Source organism: Alligator mississippiensis, chromosome 10 (assembly GCF_030867095.1).
Source record: "Alligator mississippiensis isolate rAllMis1 chromosome 10, rAllMis1, whole genome shotgun sequence".
Lineage (NCBI taxonomy): Eukaryota > Metazoa > Chordata > Crocodylia > Alligatoridae > Alligator > Alligator mississippiensis.
The window spans coordinates 38,799,916-38,812,498 of NC_081833.1; the positions used below are offsets into that span (position 1 = coordinate 38,799,916).

At 45.5% G+C, this 12,583-nt stretch overlaps 1 protein-coding gene across 3 annotated transcripts in view; it reads right to left on the reverse strand.

The window, feature by feature from the left end:
* The window catches only part of CSNK2A2 (casein kinase 2 alpha 2), a 53,977-nt gene extending 41,403 nt beyond the window's left edge, over positions 1-12,574 (reverse strand). For 2 of the 3 annotated variants that reach the window (XM_059713703.1, XM_059713705.1), the window contains exon 1: positions 12,359-12,574. In XM_059713703.1, coding sequence (XP_059569686.1) covers positions 12,359-12,559 — 201 coding nt within the window. In that variant the 5' untranslated portion in view covers positions 12,560-12,574. The remainder of the gene's footprint in view (positions 1-12,358) is intronic. The other variant, XM_059713706.1, reaches the window with a different exon arrangement.
* Between the last annotated feature and the right edge of the window lie 9 nt (positions 12,575-12,583).

A 12,583-nucleotide genomic window follows, 5' to 3' on the forward strand; every position in this document is an offset into this window, starting at 1 on the left:
CGTTTTCTCTGTGCTGCAGCACATATCTGCTCTCCCTGCTCTCCTGCAATCAAGGCCAGTTCCTGCCCCACTGTTTGCTCATTTGGCCTCTACATTAGCTTTGTTCTCTGTGAGAGCCATCAGCTTCTGTAGTCGTTGGCCTCTGCTTAGAGCCGCTTCCTGTGGACTGGCAGGATTTTCCTTTGCAAGCTGCTTTCAGGCCATTTCTTTCTCCTGAATTCTGTCTTTGGTCAAAGATGGAAAAGAAATTAACAACACCAAAAAAATTAAACTTTGTCTCGCTTTACAAATGTCTGTATACATCAACCAAAACTCCTTATAAAACTTTTTCACTGTTAGAAAACTTCTTCACTGTTAAAACAGTTATTTATTTAGCAAATGCAAATCCGTGGAGCCAAGCTAGAACAGTGAGGCAGTGGAATAGACTGCCTTGGAAGGTTGTGGACTCTCCATCACTGGAGATGTACAAGAAGAGGTTGGACAGCCACTGGTCGGGGAAGATCTAGGCATAACTATGCCTACAGTATTCCATGAGTATTTCCAGTGCTTCTGGGCTTTGCTGGTTGCCACTGCCACCCTACTGCCCTTTGACTGGGGTGTGCCAATGCTCCTGCTGGGACCGAAGCCGGAGGTTCCTGACTAGGGGGTCTTGGTTACCAGTGGGGATGGATCTTAATACCAGTCAAAATACATGTAGATGTACTGGTGTAGATGGCAGCTTGGGCTCAGCCCTGAAATGGGGAAAGGGGAAAAAACGTTGCCATATACTATAGAGGGAACAAGATTGAACCTAACTGAGCTTGAGTTGCTTTGCAATAATCAGTCAGAAGCCTCCAAACACATGGAACAGGATCTGAGTCAGATCTTCAGCTAATGATCAGTGCAGCTCCATTGATGCCAATAGGGTAATGATACTTTATACCAGTTGAGGATTTGACTCTCTAAGGCCAAAAGAGAATGGAAAGGCCATAATCTGAAAATATTTCCTAAGGGCTAGAAGCTGGATTTCTCCACAAGTTCCTGGAGAATCCTCTTACAGTGTGATTTGGAGCCGATGTAGAGGTGAACGTGGCAAGTTCATATACTCCTACACAGATCTACTGGAGTGCAGGGGCACTGAACCAGGTTGACCATTGTAGCCTCAAGGGTAGAGGAACAACCTTGTAAACGTAACAGCCTCAAAGTTTGGAAGGAAGCTCCCTTTCCCACAGTTCCCATGGAACTTCTCTATGCCACAGCTCAGCTGCTTGGCATAGAGGAAAGGATTTAGCTCTTCATTAGGTTTTTAACCCTTATACTGAAACCTGAGATGAGACAGGAGATGCTAGAGAAAGCACAGCTGAGGACTCCATACAACTACAGATCCTCTCCCACTTGCTTGTATTCTGCAAGGGACATATCCCTCCAGCAACGCCATGTGACCCCACCAACATTTTACAGGCAACTGTCATGATGACCCCACTCTACAGCCCACCTCCTTGCCATTAACTCAGAAAGAAGAGGTGGTAGAGGGAGATTTGTCTGACCATGTGACTGAGAGGAAGGGGACAGTCAGAAATTCTCTGCCTATATTAGGCAGAAGATTCATCCTGGCTTTACAGTTTATTAATGAATTAATGAAGACTGCAACCTTCCCAGGCCTACATTTCCTTCAGGGTTTATGTAGGTCCTGTATTCAAGATGGCTATAGGGAATTGAAAGCAGGGAGCAGGCAGCAAGAAGGATGGCTAGGAGAGGAGAGAGAGGACAAAGATCTGTAATAAGGGGGAATAGCCCTTTACCACTGAATAGTAATGGAGAAGAGAAGCACAGAGAGAAAATACAAGGAGTGGAGCATAAAAGAGAGGAGTCAAGTGGAGAGATTAAAGATAAAAGGAGAGAGAACAGCTCCATTCTGCCAGAAATAGTCTCTTCTGAGTCAGCCATACACAGGAAAGGCTAGGCCAAGGGGCCAGACTGGAATAAAGTAAGGCTCAATAATCTCCCCAGATTCACCCAAAATTCAAGCTCTGCTGATCAGAGCCAGAATGAGAAGTCACACAGAGGAGATTCTGAAAATACCATCTTAACCCAAGGGAGGAGATAAAAATACTATATATTTAGGATATAATGGCCCCTCCCCTTCTTTGACAGTAATAATAATAATTTAGGTTTAGAGGCCCTAGAGGCACTTGGCTGCCTCCATTATCTTCATCCATTCCTCTGTGTTGTGTGCCTTTGTCCTCCATTCATCCACATTTAATTTCAGTAGGTCTGACACTATATCTTCTAGCCATCTTTGTCTTGGTTGTCCAGGTGGCCTTCTCCCTTCCAGTACCCCAGGTTTATTGTCTTTTGCGTCCAGATTGTTTCCATTCTTTCAGTAGGGCCCAGCTACTGTAGTCAGGAAATCATAGCACACTGTGTCAGGGGTGAGGCTCTGTACAATGAATAAAACTCATTGTTGGTTCTTGTGTTTCATGCTTGTGTCCTGGGATCATACTGTGCATCAAAGATTTTCTTCTTTGACTGTGTTGAAACTTAAATGGCCTCACCATTGGGCATCAGAATGAATGCCCTATTGAGATGACCAGGGTAGTTCACATCCATCTGAAATATTGTTTCAGGCTTTCTGCAGATTCAAGCAGATGTCACTGTGGCACATTTAGAAGGTTTTCTTTGTAACTACAAGGGTAGGGACTTAATTAAAATAAAAGAATAAGGGTATGGGGTATAAGCTATCACCCTCAGAATAAGTACTATCCTTTGTGTGGCCATGAATAGTTTCTCTCTGGCTGTGTGTAAGAACTGTGTTATCACCATCAGATTTTTCAGAAGGGGCGTGGTCTAAGGGACCAAAGACCTCTGAGTTCTGATCCTAGTGCTGTCTTTTTCTCTGGCCTTGGGCAAATCATTTTGCTTTTCCTTGCCAGTGGGAGCTGTTGGAATTCATTAGTCTAAATCAGGGATTGTCAACCGGGAGTATGCATACCTCCCCGGGGGTACTTTGAAAGGTCCCACGGGGTACGCAGGGGCAGATGTGGACAGAGAGGCGCCACCCCACTCTGCTGTCTCACAGGAGCAGGGCCAGGGCAGCGCGAGACCAGGGCCCCACAGACGCCACACTGCCACTGCTCCGCCACTCATCACCGCACCCTGTCCACCTCCGGCCCCTCGCCTCTCCCCCACTCCCCCTGCTCCGCATCCAGCTGCTCACCACCTCCCGCCCCCCCTCTGTGTTTGGCTGCTCGCCATCCCCACACCTGCTTTGCATCTGGCTGCTCGCCACCCCCCCCACCAGGGTACACATTAAAAAGGGGTCCACCAGGGGTACACTTATTAAAAAAGGCTGAAAACCCCTGGTCTAGATCAGTGCTTTTCAACCTGTGGTCTGTAAATTATGTCTAAGGGGTCCACAAAAGATGAATGTGATCAATCAAAAGTGTGCGAATACCCACACTTACAATTCAAAGGGGTCCGCACCTCCATTCAATTTTTTTTTTTAGGGGTCTGAAAATGAAAAAGGGTTGAAAATGACAGGTCTAGACACTCACTGACACCTGCTCAGGGCAGAGGGTGAGATCGGCAACAAGTAATAACTCCTTGAGTCTTTGCCCTGGTCCACTCTGGATCTGGAGAGAGTAACCTTAGTCCTAACAGACATATGTCTGCTGAGATTTAAGGAAGTCTGTCTCAGCCGCTGACCCTTGTGTACCCCTCCCTCCATATGAAACAGCTCAGTAGGTCAGTTCTGGCTCAAGGGGGGCCTAGAAGGTGGATCAGAGAGAAGAATATGGCATGTTCTTCATACTTTGCTTTGTAGAGGAAAAATGCTGGTTCTTGTTAGGCAAAGTCTGTGGTCCTTACTGAGGCAAAGCTCACATTTATATTAGTAAGACAAAAAACCTGTTAGTGACCTTATTCCCCATCCTTAGGAGTTTTGTCTGAGCCAGGTTATCAGAGCTTGGTTCTGGAATTCCAGGTGTTTATCCATTTCCCAGCTCTCAGTGATTCAGGCTGCAGAGTTGCTCAATATACTTTTTCTCCACAATGCTGGAGACTTCATTGCTTGGAAGCTGTGGGATATGCACAGGCCTTGGCAGAGCCATCCCTAGGGGTGTGTGGGGCGCATCAGCCCTTGCGGAGCTGTGGGTGGCAAGTGGCCAGAGCGCAGAGCAAGGGGAGGGAGAGGGAGGTGGCGAGCAGCCAGACCGCATAGCTGGCGGCGCATGGCAGCCACAGTGGGGCCTATACAGGACTGTCCACAGGGCCCCCCAAAGCACAGTGCCCGGGGCAGTCACCCCCATTCACTCACCCCAGGATTGGCCCTGGGCCTTGGCCCCAGTGCCTGATTATGACATGCTAAGGCCTTGTGTCCAGCTTAAGAGTCACTATACGATTAAAATAATTCACAAAATCCACAAAAATGGATTTTCATGAAATTTTAAGATTATTTTATTTCTGCACAGATTTATGAAGTTAATATGAATAATAACTGTGGAGCCATATATATGTATATTTTTGTCATATTACAACAAAATGTCCATTTTCTTCTTCTTATTTAGAGGCCCCTCATATTGTGAGGCCCTAAACTGTAGTTTAAGTAGCTTAAGCCTATATCCAGTGCTGCCTGGCCCTGATCCTCAGCTGCCACTGTGAGGAGAGCTGCAGAGGTAGATCAGATGCTGCAGCCCTGCTCTAAAAGGGCACTGACAGATCAACCATGCAGGAGTCACAGTGTCCATTCCCCTGCTGTCACCAGGATACCAGTTGGTCAGTCTTCAGGGACAACAATGAAGGAAAAATATACATTGTAAAACTTGTTTCTTGTACAACCTATTCTATCTGCCATCAGGGTGGATTTGATTTAAATCAAATGGATTTAAATCATTATTTACATAAAGATTTAAATCACTGGTCAGGAAGCTTCGATTTAATCATTGTTTTCTACAAAAAGTGCATTCTAGTTGTTTGATATAACCTTAATACATATTATTCACAACTCAGAGATAGATGCAGGGTTCATTTTTAGAAGGTACACACTATAGAAAGTTTAGAAGGTACACAGAGCAAGCAGGAGGGGACAACAGGGGAGATGCACTCATACTTTCTGAGAAATCAGGGCAATCAACTAGTTACCTCAAGTGCCTGTACACAAATGCACAGAGCCTGGGAAACAAGCAGAAAGAATTGGAAATCTTTGCACAGTCACGGCACTATGACGTGACTGGAATAACAGAGCCTTGGTGAGAGCTTATATGACTGGAGCACTGTCATGGATGGGTACAAACTGTTCAGGAAAGACAGGCAGGGGAGAAAAGGAGGAGCAGTTGCACTTCATGTAAAAGAGTCATATGATTGCTCAGAGGTCCAGTATGAAACTGTAGATAGGTGGGTGAAAATCTTTGGGTTAGGGTCAGAGGGGAGAGCAACAACAGCGATGTCATGGTGGGGGCCTGCTAGACCACCAGACCAGGAGGAAGTGGTGGATGAGGCTTTCTTTAAACAGCTAGCAGAAGTTTCCTGATTACAGGCTCTGGTTCTCATGGGGGACTTCAATCACCCTGACATCTGCTGGGAGGGCAATACAGCAGTGCACAGGCAACGCAGGAAGTTTTGAGAGAGCGTTGGGGACAACTTCCTGCTGCAAGTGCTGGAGCGGCCAGCTAGGGCCCATGCTCTTCTTGGCCTGCTGCTCACAAACAGGGAAGAATTGGTGGGGAATGTAGTAGTGGATGGCAACTTAGGAAACAGTGACCACGAGATCATAGAACTCAGGATCCTGAGGAAAGGAAGGATGGAGAGCAGCGGAGTAAGGACTCTGGACTTCAGAAAAGCAGACTCTGACTCACTTGGGAAACTCATGAGCAGGATCCCCTGGGAAGCCAGTCTGAGGGGGAGAAGAGTCCAGGACAGCTGGTTGTACTTCAAAGAAGCCTTACTGAGAGTGCAGGAACAAACCATCCTGATGTTCAGGAAGACTAGCAAGTGTGGCGGAAGATCAGCTTGCCTTAGCAGGGAGCTCTTCAGTAAATTAAAATCACAAAAAGGAAGTTTATAAGAAGTGGAAACTTGGACAAATAATTAGGGAAGAATATAAGAGCATTGCTTGGGCATGCAGGAATGCAGTCAGGAAGGCCAAAATGCAATAGGAGTTGCAGCTAGCAAGGGATGTGAAGGGTAGCAAGAAGGGTTTCTACAAGTATGTCAGTAGCAACAGGAGGATCAGGGAAAGTGTGGGTCCCTTACTGAGTGGAGGAGGCAACTTTGTGATAGAGGATGCAGAAAAGGATGAAGTGCTCAATGCCTTTTTTGCCTCAGTCTTCACAGGCAAGATCAGCTCCCAGACTACTGCACCAGGCAGCGCACTTTGGGGAGGAGGTGAGCAGCCAACAGTGGTGAAAGAACAGGTTAGGGACTACTTAGAAAAGCTGGATGTGTACAAGTCCATGAGGCTGGATGGGATGCACCTGAGGGTAGCGAGGAAGTTAGCTGATGTGATTGCAGATCCATTGGCCATCATCTTTGAAAACTCATGGCGATCCAGAGAGGTTCCGGATGATTGGAAAAGGGCAAACATAGTGCCCATATTTAAGAAGGGGAAAAAGGAGGATCCAGGGAACTACAGACCAGTCAGCCTCACCTCAGTTCCTAGAAAAATCATGGAGTAGATCCTCAAGAAATCCATTTCTAAGCACTTGGAGGAGAAAAAGGTCATTAGGAACAGTCAGCATGGATTCACCAGGATGGGTAAGTAAGTCATGCCTGACCAACCTGATTGCCTTCTATAACGAGGTGATTGGCTTTGTGGATGCAGGGAGACCAGTGGATATGGTATACCTTGATTTTAGCAAGGCTTTTGATACAGTGTCCCACCACATTCCCTCAGGGAAGCTAAGGAAGCACAGGCTGGATGAACGGACTATAAGGTGGATAGAAAACTGACTGGAGCATCAGGCTCAGAGAGTAGTAATCAATGGCTCAATTTCTAGTTGGCATCCAGCATAAAGTGGAGTGCCCCAGTGGTCAGTCCTGGAGCCGGTTTTGTTCAACATCTTCATCAACAACCTGGAAGATGGCATAGAGCAAATTTCCAGATGACACCAAGCTAGGGGAGTAGCAGATATGCTGGAGGGTAGGGATAGGATTCAGAGTGACCTAGACAAATTGGAAGATTGGGCCAAAAGAAATCTCATGAGGTTCAACAACATCAAGTGCAAAGTCCTGCGCTTAGGAGGGAACAATCCCATGTACGAGTACAGACTGGGGGGCTGACTGGCTGGGCAGCAGCTCTGCAGAAAAGGACCTGAGGGTTACAGTGGACAATAAGCTGAATATGAGCCAACAGTATGCCCTTGTTGCCAAGAAGGCTAATGGCAGACTGGGCTACATTGGTAGGTGTGTTGCCAGTAGGTCAAGGGAAGTGATTATTCCCCTCTATTCAGCACTGGTGAGATCACTTCTGGAGTACTGTGTTCAGTTTTGCTCCCCCCCCCCAGAAAGGATGTGGAAAAATTGGAGAGAGTGCAGTAGTCCAGTGGAGGGCAACAAAAATGATTCAGGGGATGGGAGACATGACTTACAAGGAAAGACTGAGGGAACTGGGTTTATTTAGTCTAGCAAAGAGAAGACAGAGGGGATTTAATAGCACTCTTCAACTACCTGAAGAAGGGTTTGAAAGAGGATGGATCTAGACTATTCTCAGCGGTGGCAGATGATAGAACAAGGAACAAGGGTCTCAAGTTGCAGCAAGGGAAGTTTAGGTTAGATATTAGGAAGAATTTTCTCACTAGGCAGGTAGTAAAACACTGGAACAGGTTACCCAGAGAAGTGGTAGAAGCTCCATCCCTGGAGGTTTTCAAAACCCAGCTAGACAAACTTTGGCTGGGATGATCTAGTTGGGGATGGTCCTGCTTTGAGCCGGGGTTAGACTAGATGACCTCTTGAGGTCCCTTCCAACTCTAATTTTCTATGATTCTATCTATACATTTTAAAGCAGTGATTTATTTTGATATTTTTTCAGATTAATTTTGCAGCTACATCAAAAAACTGGTTATTTTATTTACCAAAGCTAATTGAAGCAGATACTTGTGAAGTCACTGGGAAGTGAACTATGTTCAATTCACTAGATTAATCATGGATATTTTGGGGATATTTTTGCCACACTGTATTAGGAGGACAACTACAACCATCACCAAAAACAGCAGACATTTACATTGTTTTATTTAACTAAAACAACAAGCTTATGTATTTTGTATATTTTCTTCAACAAAGTTGTATAATTATTTTAACAAAACAAGCACATGTATTTTTTAATTTTTAACTATTTTAGTTATAAATCAGAAATGTGTTTTTAACAAAAATTAAATAGATTATTTCAGCCAGGTGAACATGATAAACTTAAAATACTGGGTTTTGCAGCAAACTCAGTCTTCACCTCCCTCTTTCTGTTTATTCATAGACTGAAAAAGAAAGACAAGCACAGTTCACAGAGATGCTTAATGGGATCTTCTAGACTATGTACTGAGTCCCACTGGGTAGAGTGGTTTTCTTTAATCTTTACTAATCTATAGAGGAGCCTCTGGGAACCCATAAGACTGGGTCCCTGATGTAATCCATGGCCTGTTGTGACCTATTTATAAAATGTTTATAAAAAGGTCACATACATATATTGTCTCAAATAGTATATAATGAGAAGTTACAATCCTTATTCTATGATGATATCTTTGATCTTTAACATCTCTTAAAACTATCTTTATATGGGTTTTTTTTAAAAGCATCCTAACAAAAAAAATTAAAAATGCGATTAAATTTAAAAAAATCTGATTTTAATTAAAAAAATCATTGATTTTTATCTACCCTGCCTGTCATCATTTAGTGAGATAGCAGCACAAGAGGAACTGGGGAGAAAGAGAGGGAGAGAGAGAGACAATCCTCCTAAGATACTCGACAGTCAATGTTCAGCTGGGAGCAGGGTAGAATGAAACTACAGCTCTGTGTATGAGATTAAAAATTCCAATTCTTGCCCATTTGGGACAGATAAGTCAGACTTACTGCTGCTAAGAAAAGAAGAAACCTAAAAGGGAGAGGGCATGGAGGCAGAATAGGAACATCAGAACGATGTCAAGGGCTTTCCTGCCTTTGAAAGGCTAAACTGTTGGTTCTCTGGGAACTTTTCCGCCCTCTAGCAGATGGTTAAAGAGAAGAACAGGGATGAAGTTTTAGCCATCAAGAAGAATATTTCACGGGCACTTCAAGCCAGTCCTTCAAAATACAGCCACTGTTTGCCTGCAGCTTTCCTCCAGAGCCATCACAGTGCACCTTGTGATACTGGGATCTCATGATATAACGTTGTCCTACATTCTTTTGACAGAAGTGGCATCAGGGCTGAGATGTAGTGTGGAGGAATAGGCCTCAATCATTGGCATTTTTGACCCACTGCTCCCTTCTGATGCAAGCCCTGAAGGAGACCCAGCAAGAGTGAAGTGGGCCAGCAAATCTCATGAACATCAGAGAATCAGAGTGAGATACAGCCAATGCTTCATGTTTTCACTGCTCTAGGAGCCTGTAAAAGTCCCTAAGAGCCAGCTAGGCTCATGTAGAGCTATTGGGGGTGGGAGTACATTGGAGGGGTAAGGTATGAAGCAGTCAGTTTGTGTGGCAGAATGGCTTCCAGGGCAAGAAGAAATCAGCAGAAGTTAGGACTACAAGGAATGACATTTCTTACTCGGTACATGACACCATGGGCACATCCGTACATAGCCCTGTGGCAACGTTGTTACAGTGCTGTGCTTTAGTACTTCCTTTTGAAAGTACTAAAGCACGGTGCAGTAACTGCCCATACTGTGCTGGGTGTGCAGCACCTGGTTAGTTTTTGCCACTACCTTGCTATAGTGTCATACTAAAACAGGGGAGTGTGCCACTACGGTGAAGTAGCTGCCAATCACATGTAGTCGCACGTGATCACTGTGTTGCCATAGCACGTCATACAGCAATGTAGCACATCACTATGGTGATGTAGGGCAATGTGTAGACATGCCCTATGTCCATCACCATGGACAATAACATCACAGTCATCACATTTATAGTGTAGGGCACCTCAGGGAGACAGAATACAAAAACAACTTAAAGTCACCTTTATTGCCTCCCAAGCCTGGGGCCATCCAAGCACAAGTTTAGAAGCTAATAGAAATTCTCTATTTCATGCTGGCTGCTCTTAACATTCAAGGGGCCTTCCTAGCAGTCAGGTTTTAGCGATGCCACAGCCATCCCCTCCTTTCCTGGAACATACTCCCTGTATTCAGAGGCATAAGAAACTTGACATAGGAAACATTATACAGTATAACCTGATAAATCCAGCATGCTCTGGCCTGAGCACCTGCCAGAAATTTGAAAATTCCAGATTTTTTAAACTGGAGCAGCGGCCGGTTGTGGAGCAGGAGGGGAGAGGTGCGGGGGTAAGGGAGCAGCTGCTGCACACAGAGCAGCAGCATGGTATGGTGGATGGCGGCAGCAGCTGCTGCATGCAAGCTTCCCCCTCTGCTGCTCTGGGACCAGCCACTGCTACTCCTCAATGTGCTGGATTTTCAAGAATTCCAGATTTTTGATATCTGGATTGGCGAGGTTATACTGTAGTAGCTTTATCTTGTCCAAGATTCTAGAGCCGTTTCATACTGAGGCCTTAGTAAGGAAAAGGATTTCACCCATATAATACACCAACTCTTAGACTACATTCCTTCCCAGAGAAAACATAGCATGCAAAAGCACACGGTGGGCTTTGTAACTGCGGGAAGCCAGGAAGAACTCCATTGAAGTCGGAACACTATTGGTGTAAACTGATGCAAGAATTGGGCCCATATTATCTTATGAGATGTGAGCGGAGGCAACATAGGAAATATTTAAAAAAAATAAATAAGAGTTAAACTGATGGGATATATCATATATAGGATGGCAAAATCCAATAAAGCTTTCACTTCATAAAATGGAATTACTAAAGAGCTAAATGAGACTTCATAATATTAGATGTTAGGGCCTAATGAGCAAAGGAAGGTGACACTTTAATTTGATTTTTAGATAACTGGTCCTCAAGTTCAGGAGGTTAGTTGTCCTGATGTACAGCTCACCATGGCAAGGAAATGTCAGGCCTAACACCCACTTAAATAAGTCTTAGCAAAGGAAGCAAGAAGTCACCCATATCTGAAAACTGAGTCACAGAAAGTATGTAGTCTGAGAAGCTATTATAGGGAATAATAAATTACAGATTTAGAATAAAAACAATCTATCCAGTGCTCTGTATAATGGGATAAAAATCTGATGGAAAAAGAAACACATGAGCCTTGCTGTTGATTAAAGAAAGGCTATTACTATTACCATGTCAATTATATTTCATAATAAGGTATGCATAAGGGATGAGTCATACCACTTGATGATTTAAGATAGCACTGTGATAATGGCATGTTGAAAGGCCTCTTCTTATTAGAATATAACCAGAAGGCTAGAGAATGCCATCTAGCTGAACAGCTTATTTGTGCCAGAAAATTCTAGATAGTGGCAAAATCCAGATGTAGATGATACCCACGTGTCAGGCAGTCACCGGATACAGACATGTACCCCTATGTCCTGCTGCCATTCACTGGCCCCTTGGGGTGGCTGTGCCCCTATGGTTGAGCCGGGTGAAATCTGGTGCCCTTTCTTTTCCCGTCTGCCACGACTTTGATGTTAAAAGGAGATTCACAAAAGGGAGATGTCTACCTGTCTCATGTCTGGATCGATTGTGGGGGCTGTCCCCAACGCCTGAAGTCCAAAACCAGAATCAAGGAAAGGACCAACTTAAAACCAACCTTTCTACTTTCTTTCGTTTTATTTATTTATTTATTTCACTGAAGACCCATGACCTTTGTCCTTTTCTTCTGGGCATCTTCAAGGTCTGGTTCCAGTTGCCTCGGGCAGTTACCCCAGGAGTCTTCAGCGGTTTACTTTCCCCGCCCTGGACTCCTCCAGGATACTTTAAATCAGGACCGCAACAGCTTAATTGCCGGCGCGCGCAGCTTAACGAGGAAGGGGATGCCCTCTGGAGCAATCAGCTGGGAAGGGGGTGCGGTTCTCACCGCTCGGGGTTTTCTGCCCGCCCAGTCTCAGTTGTGGAGCCCCTCTGAATGCCTGGCCCTGATCTGGGCTCTCTAGCTGGCGGGGAGACAAAGGGGGAAAAAAAGGACGAGAACCCCCCCCCCAGTGGCGAGCGGTTCGGGTGAATCCACCGCCGCCGACTCGCCTAGGGTCTTTCCCTAATCCGCCTTCCGCCGCCTGGTCTCTTCCACCCTCCTCTTCACTGCTGCGGCGAGGGTGCCACCGCCTCTTCGGGGTCTGACCAAAGACTTACCTGATCTTCTCCATCCTCACCCCACGTCTCCAGCTTGTCAAGCGGAGACCCCCTCCACCTTCCTTCTTCCGCTCCCCTGGTTCTGCCCCCTGCCTTTGGATGTTGCCCACGCTGTGGATTGGCCCCAATCCGCTTCAGCTGTCGAGGAGGTAAAGCCGGGCCGGTGCAGATGGGGAGCTCCCGTCGTAAAGTGGACGTCATAACGCGGTGCGGTCCCGGTCCCGG